The 26,668-nt window shown below is 33.1% G+C and overlaps 1 protein-coding gene across 1 annotated transcript in view; it reads left to right on the forward strand.

Moving 5' to 3' along the window:
* PDE10A (phosphodiesterase 10A) overlaps positions 1-20,347 on the forward strand; it is a 736,567-nt gene extending 716,220 nt beyond the window's left edge. Inside the window, 2 exon segments of the mRNA XM_074309355.1 lie at positions 4,478-4,566; positions 14,289-20,347. Of these exon segments, the coding sequence (XP_074165456.1) occupies positions 4,478-4,566; positions 14,289-14,409 (210 nt within the window). The 3' untranslated portion in view covers positions 14,410-20,347.
* Positions 20,348-26,668: the final 6,321 nt, after the last annotated feature.

Here is a 26,668-nt window from a genome sequence, read left to right on the forward strand (position 1 = left end):
CTTTTGCCCTGTTCACTAATGTCTTCCTTAAAGCAGTTGGCTTGACTTAATTAAATACCACTTCTTGAACACTTATTATGTGCCAGGCTCTGTAGTTAAGTGCCAGTGATACAACAGCAAATATAGTCTCTGCCCCAGGAAGTTGTATTATTCTAATTGGGGATGATTATTACCATTTTAGGCCTTAAACTTGCAGAGATAGTAAAGTCATAAAGGGAGTATGTTTATATACTATTTCTAGCAACAGTCAACAAGTTGACTTAATCATGATTTAAGTGCTAGAAGAGATAGATGTATGTCAGTGAGGCACTTGGATTAGCCAGTAAGGAGATGGTTATAGAATGAAGAGAAGGATGACTAGGACATGCCCAGCAAGTTAATCACCAATAGAGTAGAACTTCAAGATGGAAGTTCAGAGATGAAAGGATTAAAACATCTGAAGGGAGGAGGGGGTGGGGTGTTCTGCTGCTTGGCAGCTAAAGGCAGGCTATATAGTTATATATACATAGAGCTTATTTTCAGTTATTAACATTTTAGATATTACTACTTCATGTAAAATGATAAAAGTGAAAAGATCACTAATTAAATATAATAGAAATAACCTATTATAGAGTGTTAGAAATAAGATTTTGCCAGTGGTTTATTCAAATGTAAAATCCACTCATTTAAACTCAATTAAATCTTAGAAATGGCTTAACTTTAAAAATAAAGATTCCTTCTGCATGTTTAGAACATATTCTTGAAAAGATGTTTGTAAGGCAAATTACTGTGTGTTGAGTTTTTATTTTCTCATTCATTTTCATTTTGAAATACATATGTATGTATGCATGCAGTTTATGTCATATCAGGATTAAAAATCACACTGAACATAACAATATGTGAGCTGCTTTGTAACTAAGATTAAATTCCCAAGACATAACTGAATCATATTCCAAGATAAGAGTTCTGACATTCCTCCAAACTAGGCAAGACCTCTTTTTTGCCTTGTAATGTATGCTAAATCTAAAGATTTCAAAATCATAGTTTGTAAAAGTGCAGGACATATAAATTCAATAGACATTGCAGTTGCTCAGTGAACCAGGCCCAGAATTGAAAAAGAGGAAGACAAGGGGCTTGATTATGTATAAGAGATTAATTAAACAATACTTTTAATAACCCTGAGCATATTACTTAGCTGTGACTTATAGAATATCATTGCTACAGAGTCTGGACAATGGACATTCTTCATCCACTGTTTTTCCTATGTGACATGTTAAGTCAAATTCCTTTAATTGGTTATGGATATAACTAAAGAGGTTCTGCAGTGTTCATAAATCCAGGATAATCACACATTATGGATGCACAGACAGGAATATCTAACTGTGCTGGAGAGCTTCTGTGATGGCAATAAATGCAGACTTCTCTTTGAGGTCAGTGTTGCCCTTTATGAAGATCTCTCAACTTGTCAAGATAATCAAGGCTAACAGAAGTAGTTCATGGACTTTTTGGATGTAGGATCTTCTTGATGGAAAAATAATAAAAGTATGACAAACACATATTTTGTTGATGCCTTTAGCTTTTATTTCACATTCCTTTTTGGTAACATCCTTTGTTCTCTTAATGAGAGAGCTGTATCTTATAAGAAAGATTTAAAAAAAGAGAGAGAAACAAATTATTGAAACTAATGCATAGTTCATACTTTTTTTTGAGGCAATTGGGGTTAAGTGACTTGCCCAGGGTTATGTCTTGAGACCTGATTTGAACTAAGGTTCTGATTCAGGACTGGTGCTCTATCCACTGTGCTACCTAACTGCCCCCTTATATTCAATATTCATTGCTTCACACCTCTTCAAAGAAAAGAAAGATGTGCCTTTGTTAGTTTTCCTCTTTAAATTAGGCTCAGTGACATCATGATTATACAGATTACATTTTTGTTTTTCCCATTTATATGTTGTAGTCACTCAGTTATTGTCTTGATTCTCTTTTCTTTAATCTCATCATTGCATACACATACACATATTTTTATTTACTGAATTCTTCATAATTATAATTTCTTATTGACCAGTAATATTTTGTCATATTGACAAGTCACAGTTTTTAGCCATTCTCTAGTAGATGGGTATTTTGCATTGTTTCATATAGTCTGCTCCCCCAGAAAAGGCTGTTGTGATTAGTTTGGCATATATGGAACTTTTTTACACTTTGCCCCTACTTTTAAAAATTATATACAAGGTTATGAATGTGTTATTCACTTTTATTTCCCAGCTTACTTACTGAAGTAGTTGGAATAGCATATAAGTGTTTTTGTTTTCCCACATTCTCTTGTAGGAATTAATTTTCATTAGCTTAAGTTTCTTAGGAAATTATGATTGTAAATGTCAGTACCTTTTTCACTTCAATGTTAGATCTATCATATTTGCCCTCTAAGAATGTTTCCTTTTCAATTGCTTCCTCCCACAGTGCTTGTTAATTGACACAAAGTAAATTCATAAAACAATGGCATCCAGTCTTTCTGTGCCCAGAGAAAAAGATTTTGTGAGAGAACTCAAGAATTATGACCTTATTTAGGGTGATAATAGTGTGGGAATTTCAGCAACATAGCATCTGTCTGAATATTCTTCATGCCTGCCTGACCTAACGAACCTTATTCCATGAATTTGAAGTGGTTGCTCCTTCTACCTATGGATTTTTAGAGCTTTCAAAAGCTGGATTTCTTTTCCAATCACCTGGTTGTAATGTAATAAAGCAAGGCCTATCATTCTTCATCTCATATTGGGTCCTTTTTGATTTATTCAAGAAACTATCTTATGATAGGATGACTTGGCATGATGTCATCTTGGTCCATTTAATACTTCTTTGTCATCACCTTCTCTAGGATTATGTCCTGGACATAATGGGAATATTCATAGTTCTATTTTTTAAATTTGAATTTATTTTATTACAATTTAATAAATGAAGACAAAGTATTAAAATGACCCCATTGGTAACCAGTCTGCTATAAATCAGACTATTTCATTGTTTGTGAAATTTTTTCTTCACCTTGGCCAGTGCCTCAAATCACATTTTGTAGAAAATATTTTTTATGTAAATGAGTTTCTCTAGAGACTGTAATCCTCTGGTCACTTTCATTTCTTCTTATAGAGCCAAATTTTTAGTATATTTTAAAAAAATCTCCTTCTTCCTGGTGTTTTCTATTTTGAAGCCATCAAGTATTATAATTTATCCATTTATTCAAAGTTAAGCAAGAGTATTAAATAAAATTAATATTGTATATGATCTAAAAATTGTGTGATTCCTAGCACTTTTTTTTTTAAGCACTATCTTTTCCATCTTCCAAGTAGTAACTACCACTAGTAATCATTTTGTAATCATTACCTTAGGCTATTTTTGTGTTTTTTTCTTTTTTTCTTGGTTTCCACTCCCAAATAATCTCTTAGTGATGAGTTTTTCTGTAGTTAGACTGAGTCAAGGTTTCTTAAAATGTGAGTTGTGTTCCCACATAACTGAACTGGTGGTAGTAAAAAGTAACAAATATTCTACCAAGATTTAATTATGTTTAAAAAAAAATAAGCACATCCATCTCATTAGTATGCAAATTTGTTTTCATCTTTAATAAATAATAAATTATATGTATACCAAATAATTGTTTTAAAATAATTTTCTTTATTGTTTATTAATAGGATGTTAATGTTTGATTTGTATACTTGTTTTATGTATTTATATACCCAATGACATATAAAAATGTCTAGGTTAAAAAGGGATCACAAGTGGAAAAAGCTTAGAAACTTTTTTTTTTTAATCACTACCATATATTGTGAAATCTTAGTGACATTGGTGGTATTGCTATTCCCCCCAAAATATTCCATCTCCTTAATCTATACATTTTCATAGGTTGGCTCCCATGTCTAGAATGTTCTTCCTTGTTATCTTTGTTTCCTAACTTCTTCAGTTTATTTATTTTAAATCTCAATGTCCTACTGTATAGGAAGCCTTTCCCAATCCCTCCTAGTTCTAGTGTCTTTTCTTTGTTGATTATTTCTCTTATATACTGTATATCATTTATTTGTACATAGTTGTTTGCATGTTGTCTCTCTCATTATTTTAAGCCTGTTTCTGTTTCTGCCTTTCTTTATATTCCCAGTGGCACAATGCCTGATACATAGCAGGTACTTAATACTAATCAACTGTCAGGCTGGATCCCAGTGCTTGACATTTAGTAACTTTAATTTATTTTTAAAATACTTTATAAATATGCTGAAAGTTTTTGAAGTCTTTTTCAGTAGAAAATTGATCCACATTGATAAAATCACAATTCTTTGAAAATTCTAAAATATTGTAATTATCCTTTATTTAAAGAGCAGCATATCTTGTTTTTAACAATTAAACTGAATTCAAAGAGTGGCAAACAGCACCTGAAAATTATTGTTGCTCTAATTGGTAGTATTTGGCAAAATACCTGAAAAACTGATGTCTCTCACTTTTTTCATTTTTGTCACAGCTTGGCTTCTATAATGCTGTAGCAATTCCCTGCTATACCACCCTTATGCAGATCTTCCCCCCTACTGGACCCTTACTTCGGGCATGCAGGTAAGAACCACTGTTCTCTTCTATGGTGGTTTTTTACAATTCCACCAAGTATCACTAAATGGTCAGTATAGAGTTTCTTGTAAAAATGCAGCAATGTGTAAATAATAATAATGGTTAACATATATGTAACATTTTCAGGTTTGCATATATGCATTTTATATGTACATCTATATCGATATAATATTTATACAGTATCTACTTACAGTGAGATTAAATTGAGTATCATATTTAATATTACAGTAAAAATACAAACCATGATTTAACCACTCTCTACTAGGAGAATGTCTCTTTTTGGTTCCAGAATCCCTCATTCCAATTTTGTCTTTAAATGCCAAAATATATTTGCCACGTAAAGCTTTTGCACCATTACATTGCTCTAAGGTCTCTACAAAATAATGCAAGAAGAAAGTTTGAAGAACAAAATATAGCTGTGATTAAGTGGAAGATTTTGTCTTTTTCCTTTAAGATTCACTGATTTTTTTTTTCCCCCCTGAGGCAACTGGCATCAAGTGACTTATACTGGGTCACACAGCTAGGAAGTTGACTTCAGGCCTGGTGCTTTATCCACTGCACTGTCTAGCTGCCCTGTTTGTTTGTTGGTTTGTTGGTTTGTTTTTTTTTTTAATGAAAACTATACCTGGGAACATTCATATTTGTCTAATTTCCAAGTACAATAATGTATCTTGAAATATGTGATAGAAATAATTTAATCTTCATAGCTCCATTTATTTTCATTGTTAATTTATTCTTGCTGGTTTTTAATTATTAGTCCATTGAAGGTTTTATTAGCCCATAAAATTTCAACAAAGCATTTTCAATCTTTTCCAGACTGCATAGAATTAAGAAGAGAATAAGAGGAAATAATATGGAGGCAAAAATTTAAGTAGACATCCTTCTCAAGGAGCCTAGCTATGAAAGGGATTGAGAACAAAAGCTAGCTGATGGATGAAAGGAGGATTTTTCCTCCTGGTATAAGAATTGGGAAAAAGATCAGACCTGTGTTTTCATTGCTTATGAGGACATTCTGGTGAGGAAATTCCCTCTAATAATGCTGTTGAGTAATGTTCTCTGAAATTTAGTTTCAGAGGTTCCTGGAGTACTAAGAGGTTAAGTGATTTGCTTAATTAGAATATGTCAGAGGTGTAATTTAGGTTTGGGTCCTTTGGAGCCTGGATCTTTACTCTGTAAGGCTTTCTCTCCTAAATTTACAGTTACAATGTGATTGCCATTATCAAACATGATTTTCCCTAGATTAATAATATATGATCCATTTAGTTTTAGTTTCTCTTTTTCTTTGCTTGAAGCTTTACCTAATTTACTTAAAGTTGTATGGAATAATGATTATTTGAAAAACATTAAATTTCTACTAATTCAAATGAATATTCGTCTTACATAATAATTTATAGCATTGCATGGCCACCTAAAATTTACTAGCACTCTTAAATCCGATTTCTCAAGATAAATTGGATTACCAAAATGCACTTAAGTTGATAACTAAAACTAGCTCTTCAGACTAGTTGAATATGTATCAAGTTACCAAATTCCCATTATCAGTTTCTCTATATTGATCAATTTAGTGTAAATCAGTATGCTGTATGGCTTCTTTACAGTGAGTTATTGGAGAATTTTATGTGATGCCAATCTAATTTTTTTATATCTATAATGCTTTATTTCTGTGTTTTTTCAGTGTTGTTACTTGAAAGGTTATAAATAAAAGGAAGTCTCTAGTTAAGAAATAATAATTCAATTCAAATAATAGATCTTAAAACTTTTTACTCTAAATTAAGCTAATTTAAATTTATAATTAGTTGCACCACATTTTCCCAGAATTCTCCTTGTAATTTAAATACTTTTAGAGCTATGTTTTTTTCAATATGTTGATTTGAATGAATTTGAATGAATCCCCAGAGACCTAGATCTGGAGAATAATTATAACCCTATTATACTAATGAAATTTCAAGACCAATCCAGCCCCCCAGAATAACCATAAAAGGTAATATGAAGTTTTAAAAGTATTGACTTTTTTATTTTTTCACTTCATTTTAAAGAATTATAGCCTTGAATTGAGCAAATAATGACACATTTCTCAAACTATGAACTTGATTCTACAAACCATAGTTACTTGAAAAGTATCAGAAAGCTATTTCACATCATGACCAGCCAAATGTCACAATTATATAAATTTGTAATACATTATGGTTTTCCAAATGGAGAAATTTGCAGATTATACTTGAAAGATCACAGTTGCTATCAAGCCCTAATCCTATTTCTTCTAATCTTTGTTTATTAGTCAGCCACTTATAAATAGAATTTCTTTTATACCTAGAAGATGATGGGTGGTACCCCTAAGTTCTTGGTGGGCTTTTCAGTTGCTCAGATCTGGTGAGGGCTGAGGGAAGCTGAGCTGATCAGGGGCTGGGCCCTGATATTCAAAGAGTGCCTTTGACCAGGATTTGTGAATCAAGGTCAGCCATGGATTGGCCAATTAGAAAGGAATCTTAAAGGGACCTCAACCCCCATCACTACTGCTTAATTCTGGGATCCATCACATTTTCTTTAAGCTATTACAAAATCTTAAAATTTTAATTACCACCACCACCACCACAATCCAGCTGCCAAGACAATATTCCTAATTCATAAGTCTACCCTCTGTCATCATCACTCTCTAGTAACTCCCCATTGACCAAGAAATAAAACATAAACTTGTCAATATGGCATTTAAAGGCCCTCAAAGCATGACTACAACCAATCTTTTCAGACATTTAATATGAATCATCTTCATGCATTCTTAGTTCCATCCAAAATTATCTGTTTCCTCATCATTCTATCTCTCACCAACCTCTCTTTCCACAAGCTGCCCCTAATGCCTAAATTTCATTTAGGTTCTTCCTAGAATGTTTAGCTCCTTTCATGGCTCAAATTTAGTTGGCACCTCATAGAGAAAACCTTTTCAGATCTTCCTATTTAGTGCTCCACTTCTTTCTCAATTATTTTTTATATGTTTGCTCTATACATCTTATATAATGTATATCCCAACTCCTTTACCCTTTTAGACCTCTCCCCTCCACCAATTCAACCTTGAATAGAAATAATTATTTAGAACAATTACTGTTTTTCATTTTGTCTTTGTAACCAATGCCTTGCACATAGTAGATGCTTTGTTAAATTGTTGAAGTAATTTGAATATCTAATTGAGTGAGTAGGCCGTATTATATTTCACCAAAGGATTCTCACTGCTTAAAATTTGATACACATTACTCAACTTTAAGGATTTTCTTTTTTTGAAAAATTGAACTGGTATCCTATTATTTTCTTGAATATTTCTCACGAACATAAGATTACGGATAATAATTTGAAGGTTAATGTTTATCAGGAAAGAAAATTTGTACAAATGAAGTTTTCTACACAGTTAAAGTCATAGTTCAGATGCTACTTAACCCCTTAATAAAGTATATTATCTCCATATATACAGATGCAAATGGATGTTTTTCCTCAATCTAAAATCATTAGAGTGATAAAGAGTTAAGTAAATAACCTAGCTTGAAGATAAACCCAAGCTGGACTGAGACCTGGGATTGCAAAGCCAACCTGTTGGTTCGAATTGTTTGAAGACTTTATCAGGTTCTAGACTATAGGCTAAAATTAACCTCCTTTGGTGACTTGATTAGGATTGTGTTCAAAGAAGAAGTACAGACTTTGATTACTTGAATTTTCTGTGCTATGCCTCTATTTTTATCTTTCAATTTGAGGAATTTGAGACAGGTGCTTAGACGGCTTTTTGGATATAAGAGGAACATAAAGTGTGGCGGTGGTGACATTTCTGTGCTGCCAAGTTTTCCTCTCAGAATTCACTTGCGGGGATGGCTCTCTGTTAAGTACCTCACACTGTACAGTATCCTTAACAATGTGGTAATCCCAATGGCCTGTTAATTGAACCAATTATAACACTGCTCAGTGGCTTCTGTTTAGATATCATTGATATAAAAAGCAAAATGATATTAATGGCACATTGACTTGGATGTTACACAAATCCTGCTCTGAATATTATAATAAAATTTATCAAAATATACTATTCTGAATATCATTTGGATATTTCCATTCAGCTGGTTGTTATATAGGACTCATTGTCTACTTAAGTCTACTCTGGTTCCACAGTCTTTATCTCAGAACAAGGTAATAAACTTTCTACATGATTTTGCTCCACCAAAAAGAAGCCATCAGGAAACCAGCTCAATTATTTAACATCTAGTTTTTAGATACGGTATATAGAGAACTATATATTTAAAGGATTGGGGTAAAAGACATTGAAAACATAGAAGTTCTTCCCTTAGGAATCTATAATCTCATGGAGAAAATAAATATATACATGAAATTGTGTTTCATTCAGTCAGCAGGTACTTTTTATACATTTGCTGTATGCTCAGGAAAAAAGGTGAAACTTGATCCAGTTAATAGTGTTGAATTGGTGGAGAGAGAATCAAGAATAATATAAAGTCAACTAATAAAATAGTGAGGCAGATATATGGCTCAGTGGGTAAAGTGCTGGCCTGGCATCAGAAAGACCTAAATGCCAATCCAACTTCAGATATTTACCCTGAACAAGTCACCTAATATTGTTTGCCTTAATCCCTGGGAGAAATAAATGGAAAACCACAAATTATCTCTGCCAAGAAAACCCCATGGGCAGTATAGTCCATCAATAAAGTTGTATGTCAACACATCTATAAACATACCATACTGGGAGTATGTGAATCCTGTGAAAACACAGGAGAAAAAGACTTAGTATAAATCATGGCTATGACAGAAATACAAGTGTATAAGTTTCTACAAATCCCTACAATATTCTTTCCCTCCACACCTATTGGCTTTGAGATTCTCTGTTATTCATGGTTCTTTCCAGATACTGTAGCTACAAATCCCAATAGGAAGATTCCCTTTCCCCTAATCTATTTGGTGGACTCAGGAGCTCCAGGGATGCCTACTAAAGTCCTAACTGCCCCTTGCAAAGAAAGCTTGATTATTTCTCTATTTCATTTTGTTCCCCTTTAGTCTAATCAAAGGATCCTTCTTACTCTTGCTTTGGTGCATCACTCCAGGCCTGTCTCTCTGTGTCTTTGGCAGGAGGTCTCCTAAACCTGGAATGCACTCCCTCCTCAGTTATTTTTAAGAATCCCTTCAAGGCTCAACCTAAGTGCCCTTCTCTCTATATATAAAACTGAGTGGCACATAGAGTAGGTATGTTCTTCTTGGAGTCAGGAAAATCTCAGTGAAAATCCTGCTTCAGGGGCAGTTAGGTGACGCAGTGGATAGAGCACCAGCCTTGAATTCAGGAGGACTAGAATTCAAATGTGGTCTCAGACACTTAACACATCCTAGCTGTATGACCCTGGGCAAGTCACTTAACCCCAGCCTCAGGGGGGGAAAAAAATAAAAAAATCCTGCTTCAGACTAACTGTATGATCCCCAACAAATCACTCAGGCTCTCAGCCTTAATTCCTTTATCTGTAAAATAAAGCCTTCAGAGTACAGTATTCTGAAAATCTTGAAGCACTATATAAATGCTAGCTATTACTGCTACCTATTAGTACCCCTCTCCTCAATTTTTTTTTATCATATGCTATTACTGCTACCTATTAGTACCCCCCTCCCCAATTTTTTTTTATATCTATTTTGACTTTACATATATATGTATGTATATATACATATATATACATATATATATATACATATATATACGTATATATATATACATATATATACATATATATATATGTGTATATCCATGTTTTACTTCTTTCCTCTAATAGAATACTAAGCCCTCAGAGGACAGGTACTGTTTGGGTGTTTTGTCTTTATACCTCTGGCTTGGGATATAATGGGTACTTAGTAAATGCTTATTGATTATTTAGTTTTGCAGCTGCTTCAATCTAATCAGTTTTGTTAACGATAAGGATATAAGCATATGCCTGAATTCTAATAGCTTTTACCAATTAGAGTAGAAAATAAAGGAAATTTTAAAAGAATAGACTAGAATTAATGAAAACCAGAAAGAGACGGTAAAAGAAATTTATTATTATATTCCTCTGTTCTATGTTTTCTGTATACTTCTCTGAATCTGAGTTCATAGCTGTAAGAATTTATTCTTCTATACACTGTTACTCTTATTATAAATTCTAGAAAGAGCTGGGTATGATAAGAAGAAAAACTCTCTGATTTTATGAACCAAAGTAAAATTTCAAGGAACTAAAACAAAAAATATAAAAAAAAAAAATTGGTAGAGTTGATTTATTGTTGACAAAAGCTAGACTCTTTTTACCATCATTTTCTATCTTCATTGGAAAGAGGTAAAAATCAGCCACTTTAGTATATGTTCTGTACTGAAGTACTTTGATTATGGAAAATGTGTGCAAAAACCAACCTACACAGAGTCAGGTTATTAAAATAAGCCTGCTTCATGTTAAAAAAAAAAAATTAGAATAGACTAAATCTTGACAACATATTATGAAATTCCTTAGAATTATTGTTTTTTCCTTGCCCAAAAAATCATCTGTGCTCTTATATTGTATATCAGAAACCAATTAAATGATTATTACATTTATTAAATGCTGGAACAGATTACTAAGGAGGATGTGGAATCCCCTTCCTTGGAGAGCTTTGTGTGATCTGTCTTTCTGGGCTGGTTAAGGTGGGTTCTTGACCTTATGTACTTAGCTGAGCTAAATCCTTCCTTAAAACCTCTATCAATTTTCAAATTCTACAAATTAACATTTATCATGCAACATATGTATACTGGAAAGCAAAGTTAAATATGCCTGTGCTCATTTAAGCGCATAGCCTCATTAGATGAATATGGTAAATATAAGGAGCAGTAATGAGTAAGTTAAAAAAAAAAATCTCAGTGATAATAAAGGACAAAGATCTGAAGATCCACTAAGTTCTATGACACTGAGTCTATTTCAAATATTTTAGAAGGTTCTGAAGCAGATTTCCTGAGAATTGTGATGTTGTTTTAAAAATGTGCCTTGTTTATAGTTTGCTTTTGATACTTCTATGATCCCTTTTTGATTGTCTAGTGAGCAAGAATAGTGAGAAGTTGATGCCACGCTGAAGTGTATTTAGAATATTGAATCAATCAGCAAGTATCTATTAAACACATATTTTGTATTAAGCAATGGGGATACAAGTACAGGAAGAAAACAATCCCTGCTCACAGTAGAAATGGAAGTAAAGCAACATTCCCACAACATCCATTTTGGAAATTCCTTCTTGTGCATCCTGTTTAGTATCACTCATCACTCATCCCCCAAACTAGCTCTGAAAAGGTATTTTTGCTTCTAGACTATCACAGAAGAATGCAAATACTGGAGACAAGTCTCAAAAGGAGACAATAATGTTATGCTTGACTAAAATAAAGAATATAAATATTTAGTAGAAGATGAACAAAGATTTATAGACTACTAGAATTAAGAGGGCACTGATTAAAATGTACAATGTATAAAAAATTTCTGAAGGGAGAAAAATGTCCTAGTATTTACCAGAGCATGAATGAGGAAAAAAAAATTAGTTAAGATTTGCTAAATTTTAGAGATGTCATAAGAATTTAATTTTATAGTGACTTTCAGATGTGACAATGACTATTAAAAGTATTCATATATCCCAAGAGCATTCTACTAAAGACATAGTGCTTCTTTCAAGTTTATTCTCTGATAAGCTGACCTTTTTTTTTTTTTTTTTTTTAAACCTTTAAGCCATCATCTAAATTAGTGAGATTCTAAAGATTCATGCATATTCAGGGTGGATTCTGTGCTACTATAAAATGTGTGTGTAGTGCCATTTCCCTATCTGGAGTCTAAGGAAATCACTTAACTCTCATGCCTCAGAAAAAAAAAGGAACTACATTGTGAAGGGCTTTATATGATAAACAAAAAAGTATGTTTTCTTCCATAGAGAATAAATAGGAAGATATTTCTAAAGCAGAGACTATAAATGCCACTGTCTTAGATCATTTTGGAAACTTCAAATAGGATAGACTTGAGTTGAAAGAATGAAGATATGGAGATCAATTAGAAAACTAATGCAGTAATTAGTATAGTCCATTATACTATTGAGTATATACTATATGCTGTACTACACACATACACACACATATATATGCTATATGATACATACTATATATACAATACCAGGGGTTCTCAAACTACGGCCTGCTGTTCAGATGTGGTCCCCTGAGGATGTTTATGTGGCCTGCCCCGTTATGGCAAATGGGCTGAGGGGCGGAGACAGAGTGTGAGCTTTTGTTTTTACTACCGTCCGACCCTCCAACAGTCTGAGGGACAGTGAACTGGCCCCCTATTTAAAAAGTTTGAGGACCACTGCAGTATATACTATAGTATACAATTAGGCATTGTAGTAAGCCTCCAAGATTTTTTTTTAAGTATCTCTCTATCTTAAGAGAACTCAGAATCAGAGAGATCACAAGGACATAAATATGTATAAACTACATACCGGATAAATAGGAAGCAATTAAGGGAAGGAAGGAAGAGGTTAGAATTAAAAAAGGGCTGAAAAAGTCTTCCTGTAAAATATTGGATAGTATGGTAGATGAGAGGTGTATGAATTTAGAGGTGAGCTAGGGTGAAAGCTTTATAAATGTAGAGAAGGGATAGTTACAATACCTGTTATGTGAATAAAAGTCTTGGCAACTGTTTGGCTACAAGGAGTGAGGAAGACATACATTAAGTATGATGTTAAGATTATAGATCTGGATGATAGAAATAATGGTTGAATAGAAGGGAAGTTAGCATTGTTTGTTTCACCTAAAGGAGGAGTGGATAATGAAAAAAAAAAAATTGAGTTGAATTTGAGATGCATGTGGGACATATAGGTGGAGATATCCAGCAGGCATTTTGTTAATGCAGGACTGTTAGTCAGCCTGAGAGTGGATATGCAGATGTGAGACTCATCTGTGTAAAGGGGACATTTGAACTAGTGGTAATTGGTTTGAAACTTAAATGAGAGAGTATGCAGCCCATGGAGCATGTGGACAGAACATTTGGATTCCCACACATAAGTTTTGGAACATGGATGATGTTTTAGCAAGGTGACTTTGAAGGAATCATTGTACAGGTAAGAGAAGAATTGAGACAGAACAGTCTCCAAAAACTCACCCCAAAAGAGGAGAGATTATTCAGAAGATTGCTAATTCTGGAGCCTTTCTCTGAAAGTCCAGACTGTCTTGTTCTGCTAGAATAAGGATACTTTGCTTCTTTGAAGGAGCTGAGGCCCTTTCCTGAGGATTTTTGTGATACTCTGAAAGGTAAGATAGATATATTTCAGAAGACTGTTTCACTCTCTCAGTAGATATCTATGTTGAAAATACCAGGAAGAATCCATTGAAATCACTAGGATCATAAATTTAGACCTGGAGAAGTCCTTAAGATTATGTGGTCCAACCTCCTCATTTCATAGAGTATAATCAGGATATACAGATCATAGATGGACAAGCCAGAATTTGAACCCTCATTTTCTGACAACAAATATGTCACTCCTTCTAGAGAGAAGAAAGGATACAGCAGAAGTTCATAACTGACCTATGTGTTATTTGTAAAACAGGTAGCTCTCTAATCCAAACTGGAGTACTTAGGACTGATTTGTAATAACTAATTATGAAAATCTTTTTTCACATTGATATGCCATTTTTACTTTCTTTGTTTGTATTCTAGGGATAATCTCGGCCAATGGGAGAAAATAATCAGAGGAGAGGAAAGTCTTTTATGGCTTCCAAACCAGACAGGAAATCAAGAGACCTCTTGCTCACTGTCTTTGAAGATTGATCAGCAATGATCATTAGTATTTGCCTGACGGCTCATCCTCATCCTTCTTTTTTATATTGTTTTATCTTGTGGAGGGAGCATGAAAAAGAGAAAAGAGAGCCACACCTGCTAACTGGGACACAAACCTTTTCAAGGAAGGTAACATCAAGGAGACACTTCAACTGAATGACTACCTGCCAGTCTCATCTGTGATGTACTGTAAAGAATGAGAAAACTAGGACTGCTCATATTTTGGGATCAGCTGTCCAAGGGAACTCTATGTGACTTGCAAAGTGGCCTTTTTTCATGGGCTTTTGCTGAAGCCTTAATTTAAAACTAAAAAAAGAAAAAAGAAAAAAAAATCATACCATGAGGGTACTTTTTAAGTTGTAGCTTTCTAGAGAAGGTTTAAAATGGTACTTTTACTGTATTGTTCTTTGACAGGCTTTCACAACAATGTTGCTTGGAAGTTCTTGGTTATAAATAGGAATTTTTACACAATACTATGGTGAATGTTTATGTGTGATCTACTTATAATCAGTTTGACCTCTAGCAGAAAACCTCAGCACCACAATTGTCATTTCAGCTTCAGTATGTGGAGTTTCTTTCTGCAATCAGGAGTGGGAGAAAACCAGTTTCCTAGTTCAGAACTCTGAAACCCATTTTGATCAATTATTCCAATTGATCTATTTTATGTTAGGAATTGCGAATTAGGAAATCTCCACTAAAAAAGAAAGAAGACAATCCTGTCTGGGATTTTGTTTTTTCTAAACATCAAAACTTAGGTAAATCCTTTAACAAAGGGCCTTTTCCTTCATAGCAAACCTAGAAATAATTTATTTTTTCTCTTTTTAAAATTGCATTAAAGAATCAGTGCATCTGGCCTTCTCATCTGAAGATTCAAATTTAGTGAAATGCAGCTGTATTGAGAAAAGAAAAGGGGTATATAATTTCCTACCAACTAGCCTTGTTTATCACAAATGTATTCTCTTTTCTAGTGAGAGAATCTTTTTTTATAACTTATTTCACAAATGTCCATTTTCAGAATTTTTTTCCCAATTGAATGCTCATCCAAATGATCTCCAAATGTCATACTTTTAGGTCTACTGATTATCACAACTTTTGATCGATAGCTTTCTTTGACCATTAGGCAACTGTCCTGTGAGACAAATGGCCAGTGTATTTTTATCACTATGCACTCATTCACTGGAAGCAACAAAGGAGATCCATAAACACCTGTTTCTTTGGCTTGGTAATCAAACATCAAGTGGAAAGACCAATTAATTTTGGTGGCACATTGTTATACAGACTTTTGACGAGTTAAAAATTCACTGTTCATGGTGCCTATTGAAGGGGAAAAAAATTAACCCCAAAACATTCTGGACCAGATTTTGTAAGATTTTTAAATCATTTACTCAGTGGGTTTTAGCCAGAGTGACCATGTTGAGGGAAACTGAGTCTTTAAAGATGCTTTAAAGAAAGCATTTAGTACACTAAGTGGTGATTTTGCTTCCAGACCTGATAGACTTGCTTAGAGTAACATTTATCTGAAAAGACATCAGAATACTGATTTTTTTAATTTACTAAGTTTTAAAGTAACCTCTTTGAAATATGAATTATACTCACACTTTTTTAATGTAGAGGAACTTTGAATATTAAAAATGAAAAAAAAAAACACATCCACAACTTCATTAGAAGGACTTAAGAAGATTATTATGAAAGTAATGAGATGGAGTCCACAAGTTGCCCATGAAAATCAGTCACATTGCCTCTATTACTGAGCCACCTCCCATTTCTGATCCTCACCTTCCAGCTCTCCAAGGCTTAGAATTCTCATTTCCAGATCACCTATGGAATCTGTTTCCCTTACACCAAAGGAAACAGAAAAAAACATTGTGGATAAAATTTGTGTGTTGTGAAGATGATGAAATCTAGAGTATTCTTTGAGAAGAACTTTTAAAAAGTGGGAAATATTGGGGGGAAAATGCCTTAAGTACAAAGAGTATCATGAGCATATTAAAGCTTTGTAATAGCTTCCTATAAGAAGTCTTCACTTCAGTAATAATATAGTGACTTTTGTCAACAGGAACCAACATTAACAAAAATAATTGATCATAAAACTGTATTTGAATTAAAAGCTACTCAAGGAAGTGATTGCTATCTCTTAATATTAGAAAAACATGGCTTTTTCTCTTGCTAAATACTGAAATAATCAATACTGAAAACTGTCATAATCATTTTACTTTACATTATTAAACCATTTACGCAGATAGACACACCTTATATTGAAACTCTCATCAATAGTTTAAAAAGTCTAGATTTGTCCATTTGTTAGCTGATTCTTGATAAATATTGTGCCAGGAGAAATAGAATTTGACAGAAGACCAAGTGATAAACTTTAAAATTTTTAATATTACTTTTAGGGTATTCCAAACTACCAGGGTCTCATAGGCTTGTCAAAAATTTTTCTTTAACTCAAACAGTAAGTTATTTTGGAAAAAAAAATATAGTTGGGTATTTCTGTGCTTTCCCAGATGTTGTCCCAGTACTTAACAAGGCAAGTTTGCTAAGCTCTGTTTCCCATCTTTCATTTCTTAAAGGGCATTGTAGTGCCTATATGCAGCCAGATGCCTTTTATTACCAGAAGTTTTGATGTGCTTCTCTGTAGGGGAATTCTTTCTATTTGGCCAATTTCCCTTTATGGAGTATGAAGTAGAGGATGCAGAGTATTGTGAAACTTGCAGAAAATTATATTGATTGTGAATAAGTATAAATCAAGAGTTTTCTTGTCACATAGAACATATCTGACTTATATTTCCAGATGTTGTAAATATATTTTGAACCACCACATTTATTGGTTAAATTAATGCATATCCATGTAAGCTTCAAATATTAAAAATCAAGCAGTAGAAGGAAACCTAAACTGAAAGACAAAAGCATTAGCAAATAGTCTTTGAGAAAGAAACCAGGTTGAATTAAATAAATGTTTGATCAAAAAGAAAATGGAGAATTTTCTAGTAACAATTGCTAAACTGCTTTATTCATTTAAAAAAAAAATGGCAATGACTGCTATCCCTGTACTGGACATAATTTGACTTAACCATTGAAAATCTAAACCCAATTCTCTTCTTCATCTCTAGTTTCACCACTAGTCTGCCACTCTAAATAGGGAAAAATAAAGCTTCTATGAATTATTTCTATAACCAGTGACAGAGCTGGGGAGAAAAAAAGTTGAAGCTAAGATCTTTAAAAATCACTCACCTTTTGTATATTTTTAATTTGCAATAATCAAGTCCTAATGTAATTTGTTTTTTGTTTGTTTTGTTGGCCATCTTCAAGTACATTTAGTACATTGATGCATAATACTGATGTTTGTTGAACATACTTTACAAACCCTACTTAAGCAAAGTTTTTTCAGGACCATATAGATTTTGAGTTTTTATCTTCTCTGAAGTTGTATTGGAATTAAGAGTCTAATAGGGTCACTTTATTCAAATTGCCCTGAATCTCTTTCATGTCCCCCCAACCCCAAAAAAGGAAACAAAACTCAAAACTCTTATTCATTGTGAATGAATAAAAAGGTATTTATTAAGTGCTTACTACATGTCAAGCACTGTGTTTAACTACTTAAGGAATACAAATAGGGAAAAAACAATCTGTTCTTTCTGGAATTTATATTTCAATTGGAGAAAAAAATACCACAGAAAAAAATAGTGAAATTGGGGGAGGGGAGGAGAAAGAAAAGCCTGGAAATACTATGGGTATAGCAGAGGGAGTAATGTCAATGTCCTGGGTTCCTTAAGACTACATATATAGGTTTAATGATCATTCCCAGAATCATGAGGGTATAAATAGCAAGAGGTGGAGGACTTTAGGAAGCAGTAGGGAAGTAATAAATGGCATAAGACCCGTGGTCTTCCTTTTCACTGGAGGAGGAGTAGAATATTGAACTTTCATCTCAGCACATGAACTTTCACAGCCTAGCCAAAGAGGGAAGGGAATGCCCAAGCTTTGTTATAAAGGGATAAAATGATTACATCATGATTAGGGTGTTTTTCTTAACTTCAAACATTCCTTTGTATCACCTATGATTGTAAACAGTGTTCTCTGGAAACTATTCAGACTGAGTAAATTACACAGGGATTTCCAAGAACTGTGACTTTTAATTAAAACGTGATCTTGTTGGGTTTCAGGTACGCACATAAGCTTTAAATTTTGAAAATCTTGTATTTCAAATGTAAACATTTTCACTTCATTCTGTTTGCTGACTACTTTAATGCCTTTCCATTATTCACAGGCTAAATATGTGATATGTACTGCAAGTTAATAGTTAACTTAATAATAATGTTAATAGATCCTAACATTATTGTAAGATGGTTATTAGCTGGAAGGGGCTCACTTGTGATTTCCAGAAGTTTGGCCATAGCAAAAGATTATGTTATGTTTACATTCTCATAAATACTGCTGGTATTTAAAAAGTGTTTTTCCAATGACATCTTTTAACACATTATTTTGAGAGTAGTAAATAATGCAGGACAGCCTTCACATTTGTACTTGCTATCTCAGTTGTGTGAAACACTAAAATGCACTCTTGAGGTGATGAAAGTTTTTGCACTATCATAAAAAAAAAAAAAAAAAAGTTTTGAAATGATTTTTTTAAAATGAATTTTTATGATTCAAAATTATTTCAAGGAAGTAAACCTTTAGGTGGAACAAAAAGACAAAGACACTGGCTTTCCCACGAAACTTGTTTGAAAATTCCCACATGGCATTCTGTTTGTTCTAATCTTTTCTTTACTAAATCCACAATGGCAAAGAAAACATGGGGATGTGTATTTAAGAGTTCTTTTTTTTTCCCACAAGGGGTAGAAAACTGGCATCTAAGAGCACATATACTAGCATGGTTTTAGCTGGTACACTATAAAGTCTTTGCTGAAACTTAGCTGAAAGCGAAACATGAAAGTCAAGTTTGAAGAGGTGACTAAAAGAGAAGATAATATTAAATGTCACTTTTCAGGTGATATAATTAAATTATATATTTACAGAAGCCTAATTGAAGAGTTTTTGTTCCTGTTATAAGCTAGGATGTTAAAATCTGTTATTTGCACACTCTAGTAAGCTAATTCTAAAACATCATGTTAATTATATCATGGCATATGGTACTGTAACATTTCTTCCTGTGGCACCATGATACTAAGTGCTATGAAAAGTCTAAATATCTTAAACACATAAGTCATCAGACATTTGAAGCTTCTTTTCCCCTATGTATGTGGACTTTTATATATGTGAGCTCTTTACTAAGAGTAAATGAAAATATTCTAAAATTTGTTCTAATAGAAGCCATTTCTATACCTCACTTGCTCACCAGACCCATCCACTGGAAATAATGTCTTTGCTTAAAACACTGTGATGTAATTACCATGATGTGTAGTGATAGAGTGCATTGTTCTGTCTGATAAAGAATATTTCCATCCCTGTCCAAATGAATACTCATAGCCAGAATTAAGAGTATGTATCCAAACCTAGCAAAAGTAGATCACAACCTGGTGGTGGTGGTCTCCATGCTGACCAAAAACTGTGCGTGGATGTCAGAATGGGTATATGAGCCATCAAAATAGAGAAATGAATAGAAGACTGGTGTGGTAGTTCACTCCGATGGGCTAATCTTGTCAAGAAGAAAGAACTTTAAGATAATGTCCAGTTTTATTACAGTTAATAACTTAATGAGCTAAAAATGATTTTCTATGTATGACACTAAGAAATCTTTGTACAAAATATGCACAGTGCAATAATTTAAAAAGGTCTTAACTTTGCATTTATAAATTATAAATATTGTACATGGTGTGTAATTTTTCATGTATTCATTTGCAGTCTTTGTATTTAAAAATCCTTTACTGTTATGTTTGTATAATAGAACAGTATTCATTTATTATGAACTAGGAAAGTTGTAAATAAATTCATAAACCAAACTGCCACTATATATGCATATATTGGAGTACTATTGGGAAACTTATCTTTGTTTTACCTATTGGCTTAAAGCAGCAGGAAATTTTTGTGGATATGTAATTATACATATAAAGTATATATATATATATGTATGATACATAAAATATATTTAGAAATATTCATAATTTTAATGAATATATCCTTTGGTGTGAATATTAATGAATACAGAGTTTTTAAAATATCACTTTCATGTCCATCTTTTGCTCTCAATGGTGGGGGAAGATTATATAGACTTTGTATAAATTTTTATTGATTAGGGGGGAAAGGTTTCCTTAGAGAAAGTTGTAAGTTTGTTGCTTAATGACAGGTTAACATTTAGTCAACATTTTGTATTATCCCCAATCATTGATTATTTTTTCTATGAGAAACTTTGTTGTAACATATTTATATATCACTTTCTAAAGTGTTTTCATCCCCATTATCTCATTCAATCCCCTTAATTTCCCTCTGTAATCTAATAGTTAACTGTCCTAATTTCATCCTGGAGAAAAGTGATCAACAGAAGCAAAAGAATGCATGGCTATTATATTCTAGTTTGGACTTTTAGACCCTGGGGCTAATACTCTTTGCCTTTTGTGATGATATTTCTCTGAAATTGTGGGTCCTGGAAAATGAACTACTCCACAGATGACTTGGAAAGCACAGAGCCTGGTTTAGCCAAGTAGGATTATTATTCCCTGCATTATCATTCCAGCATGACAGCATTCTTAAGTGCCTGATCCCATTTAAGATGTCACTAGTTGACTCATTTGGCAAACGTTAGCTCATTCAATAATCCATTGAAATAGAACACTTTGTAACTAAAACTAGTAAGCTTAACTTCATTTCCCTGGATAAGGAAACAGTTGTAGAAGGAATTAAAGGATAGCATTTCTTCAACCATATTAAAGGGAGGTTTTAGACCAAAAATTCTTTAGTGATTAAAGGAGTACAGTATAGTGTCTTTTCCTTTTAAAGACTGCTCAGGTGAGCAGCCTACTGCACCAAGTAACAATATTCACATTAAAGTCTGTTTTCTGACTTAACAAAGTAAAAGGAACAGTCTATATATCACGTGAGTATTCTTTTCAGCAAGAAAACAATTATTTGTCATGAAGACATTCTATAATAGAACTATTTCCATGTGACTTTAATAAACAGCACCCAAATTTTGGAGACTATCAGGAGTTTATCAATCAAATATTCTGGAGGAAAAAGACCTTCAATTGACGCAACTTTATTTATTGGGAGGAAATCGATAACTTAACCAACTACCTTTTTAGCCAGTCTTGTCTTTAGTACATTACACAATAGCAGGCACTTAAAAATCTCAAAATATCTCCCTTTTAAGAACATGTAAGTAATGGAGGCTTTCTTCTTAAGCACACATTTCATTCATAAAGCTGAATAAAATGTTTCTTAGAGTCATCAGATGACTAGGATTCAGTTCCATTGCCCATGTGACTATTTAATAGGAACTGATATACTAGGTTTGAATTTAGAACAGTCAACAATTAGTTCACCTTTTATACTTTGATTTACTTTTGAAATACTTGCTTAATTCATCTAGATCGAAGAACTGAAAGATGGAGGAAATACACAAAAACTTTGCAAACTTAGGAAACACAAAGCATGATATCCAAATGAAGAGTCAAATAAGATACTGCAGCCATAATGTAAACTTCAATTTTAATGAACTAGATTCAAACTAATAGAAAAAACCCTCTGAATTAGACTTTTTTTTTTTCTCCTTTTGAGTGGTGTTTTCAGGAGAAAGTTTTTAAAGGATTTTAAGGATACATTTTTAAAATCAAATCAAATTGGAAGATATGGATGCAAATATACATACATTCATTTCCTTCATTCTATTCAGAATGATTCTAAGACCTTTAAACATCCTCACTCCTCAAAAGATTTCCGTTTTGTTCAGAAATAATATATATATATATATATATATATATATATATATATATATATATATATATATATAACTAAGATAGAGATGGAGTACTACATTTTGTATTTTGTTGTAGCTCCCCAAGAGCTCAATTTTATTAACAATGCTTTCTGGTTAGTCTTGGATTATATAATGCAATGAAACAGTGCCCTTAATTTATAAAATAACATCATGAAAAGAATTTGAAAGGGTCCTAAAGGTCATCTGGTCCAATCTCAAATTTATTGTTTCAAATGAGATATTTGTATTGAGAGAGTATAAAGCACATAGTACAGTACCTCATACATAAAAGGCACTATATGGACAGATATTTATTCCCTTCTACTTCCTACATTTTACCAGAATCCATTTTATTGCACTCTTGATCGACTTATCCAACCTAACATTAAGCCAAAAGCTACCATTACAATCCTCAGTCCTAATTCCACCTTTTATTATAGCAAAATATTGGCTACTTTTCTCCATGTAAGTCCTATTCTTGTTAGCTTTTGTGTGCTCTATTTCATGTCTATTTCTGAAATAGCTTCTGTTTCCAATTTCTCCAATTTTTTTTTTCCTTGAGTGTTATCCAGGATTCTTACTTTCCTGATAAACATCCTTAGATGCAATCTACATCTTGTTTGTCTTAAATGCTGCAGAATTTTGTTCCGTTCTCCAAATGTACTGGGCTAAGTAATTGTGAGAAGCAACATAGGAACTTTTCTATGTATTAGGTAACTCCACAAATGGGAGTTCATTCTATCAGTGAAAAGGTGTGGGCAGTTTTTGTGTTCTTGTAGAATGTTTCATAATCCAGGCATGAAAAAAAGGATCAACTGAAATCTTTAAAATTATTCTAAAAGGAGAATCAGGACAGCTTGCTTATGCTATTGAGTTAGCTTGCTGAATGCCCAAATTCCCAATCATATTCTTATCATAAAAATAAAGTGAAATTGACTGATTCTATTCTATTCTGTTAGTGCCCTAAAGGAAAATGTCTTGGTTTATTTTTAGATTTGCTCTCAAAAAATCAACTAATCATAGCACTCTCATACAGGAATAAACCTTGAAAAGTAAGTAATTTAGGGACAACTAAGTGGTTCAGTGAATAGAGTACCCATCCTGAAGTCAGGAGGACCTGAGTTCAAATGTGACCTCAGCCACTGTCTAGCTATGTGACCTTGGGCAAGTCATTAAATCCCAATTGCCTCAGGAAAAAAAAAAAAGTCTTTAAGTGTTGTGTTACAGGGAGCAGTAGCCACATAATTCCACTGAACCCTAGTCCATATATTGGCAATAATGACTGCATTATTAAAAAGAATAATGGGAAATTAAACAATTGTGAACAAATATATACATTTGAAATCTACTCTTAAACTGGTTTTAAACAATGGGATGTACATCAAAAATGAACTGTATTACAGGAGGGTCTTAGTGCTTGTTTTTGTGTTTCAAGATGCTGAGACTGTGTCAGAGGCATATTCAAATATAGTAATAGAGCCATGTATTTCATTTGAAAATTGCTGAGATGTTATGAAAGAATTTCATTGTCTTTTTTTAAGGTCCCTTGAGTTCCATTCAGATGGAATTAAAAATGTTTTCTAAAACTATCTTTGTTGTGTATTTAAAAATAAATATTACTTTTGTGGAAAGGGTAATCTCTTGTGTTATTTTGGGTAACAACTAAAAATGACTGAATATATCTATTCAACTGGGGTATAGATTAACTTTTGAAGGAAGAACATTAGGACCAAAAGTAATACGTTACAGCCCTGTGATGAGTTGTCTAGTTGTGGTGGTGGTCATAGTAACTACTGTAGCATTTTTGTTTGTAAAAGCACTTGTGCTACCTTATTTTTTCCATGTAATGAAAGGTTTGAAAAGCATTTGACATAGATTCTCTTATAACAGCACCTGTGAAACAAATGATTATTATCCCCATTTAACAGGTGAAAAAGTAGGCTGACTTCTAAAGTTATACAATAAATGTCTGTGGTAAGCTTTGTACTCAAATCTTCCTTATTCCAAGTCCAACACACAATAATGCCACCTAGGTGTCAACCCTATGAAGTACATGCTATTATTTTATGGATAAGGAAACTCTCCCTATTTCTACCATCACACTGTATTACTATTTTTTAAATGAGGTTTTTCGTGACTTGAAATCTAACTTTTTCCTTAAGGAGCATTTTTTTAAAAAGGAAAGAATGCTTCTGTGTCAAGTTGCCAGGAACATAGCTCCTAGAAAGGCAAAGAAAAAAAAAAATCCCTTCTGTTCTTGGGGTTTGTGTATCTTGCTCAAATAAAAATCGTTTTGGTTTTGTTTTTCCATTTTTCACAAAAGCCAGGGATTTGTGAGAATTACTTGATTGTAGCCAAACCTACCTGAACAATGCAAGAGGCCTCTTACCAAAATAAATGACTGAATGAATGAATCACCCTTCAGCTTTGCAACAAAGACAAAACTGAAAAATAAATAAATAAATAAAAACAAAAAAAACCTTTCAAGGTTCTTTTTCCATTTCTAGAGCACACTGATATCAAAATATTTCCAGAGACTTAAAAATATTCCAGGGATAATTTCAAAGAACAAATGAAAATAGAAATACAAAGGCCAAATTATACATAGCTGCACCATTTGGTTTTAATTTTGAGGAGGGAACAGTTAGATCTCATTTCTGTTGCACAGCACCTTTCCTAAAGCACCAGGAGAGGCAAGGGAGAGATTGTACAAAGCAAATCCAGACTAATTTGGAGAAGTACCCTAAATTTTTCCTCTCAAATAGGTTTTCATAATAAATCTCAGACTAATATACATTGCAGGCATTCACTTTGGAGACTGGCACATAGTGGAAGGAGCAATGGCTTCAGACAGACCCCAAGTATTCAAGTTTCACTTTCAATACTTCTAATTGTGTTACATAGGGGAAGAAAACCACAAATGCCAGCTTCTGCAGGAATCCTTTCCTGATCATCCCAGAGAGCAGCATCTTTCTTCTCCAAATTAGTCTGGATTTGCCTTGTAATACAAAGAAGACATGAGAGCAGTGGATTCTATATACACATTCATAAAAATTTAAGAATTATGGGGCAGCGAGGTGGCTCAGTGGATAGAGCACCAGCTCTGAAGTCAGGTGGACCTGAGTTCAAATCTGACCCTCAGACACTTAACACTTCCTGGCTGTGTGAACCTGGGCAAGTCACTGAACCCCAATTGCTTCAGCCAAAAAAAAAAAAAAATTATGATTGAAAAGCATTTATCTGCAAATGCAATGGCATGAAAAAGGTATTTATATGTTTCCCTCAAGAGCAACCATAAGATGTATCCTTAATGATAAGTTTTAGATTTTTTTAGGAAATGTTTAGTTTTAAGGCTGTAAGGGACTTTAGAGACCATGTTATAACCCCTTATTTTACATCTGAGGAAACTAAGACCTGGAGAAGGTCACTTGGCTAATAAATCACACCAAAAATTCAGATCCTCTGACTCTCAAAATACTGATTATTTTTATCTTTTCATACCTCAAGAAAAGGAATTAATAATCCTGAGTCCTTAAATTCATCATCTGAATCAGCATCAAGTGAATGAAATGAAATCACTAACCTCCAAATCAGAAATAAAGCAAATTGTCAAGGAGCTATTTGATGCTTTTTTCTGACTGAAAGTTAATTCCTAAATCATCTGCCTAAGACATCATGATGATCAAAAAAACTACAATTGAAAGCTCTATTATTCAGTTTCATAGCATTATGCTCTGTAGAAACCAATACCTTAAAGTCTCACATGATGCAAAAGGACCACCAACACCAGAATTCCAAATTCCATGGTGAACTTTTGGTTAGATCAATGGTACTAGTCTGCCATGCTTTCCCGGTATCGTCTGTACCTAGCTAATAGTTTTCCTGTATAGTTCATACACTTTCATTATCCTTGTGATCTTCAATATCAAATCAAAAATCTCTTCTCTCCCCAACTCTTTTTATACATTTTCTTAAATGACAACTTTCATGCAGCTATACTTTACTACACTTTACAACTATATTAAGGCTTTTGATACATGCTATACATTTTATGTATAAAGTCCTTCTTTTAAGGACTGAGATATTGAGCTTTCCTATACCTTTCCCTCTAATTTCAATACTTACAAAAATATTTAACTCAAAGCAATTGTAATTGTAATCATAGGAAGTATCTTCAAAATTCAAAATGTTGTCAAAGAAATTGTGTATCAGAACAAATGGACTCTTTAAAAACCTCATTTTCTCCCAAATCAATGAAAAATACTTTTTTTAAAAATTTAATATTTCATTGGATCTACAATTCTACCAATTAGGGCAATCCCTCTAATGGTTCAGGTCACAATCCATG

This window comes from Sminthopsis crassicaudata, chromosome 4, assembly GCF_048593235.1.
Source record: "Sminthopsis crassicaudata isolate SCR6 chromosome 4, ASM4859323v1, whole genome shotgun sequence".
Classification (NCBI taxonomy): domain Eukaryota; kingdom Metazoa; phylum Chordata; class Mammalia; order Dasyuromorphia; family Dasyuridae; genus Sminthopsis; species Sminthopsis crassicaudata.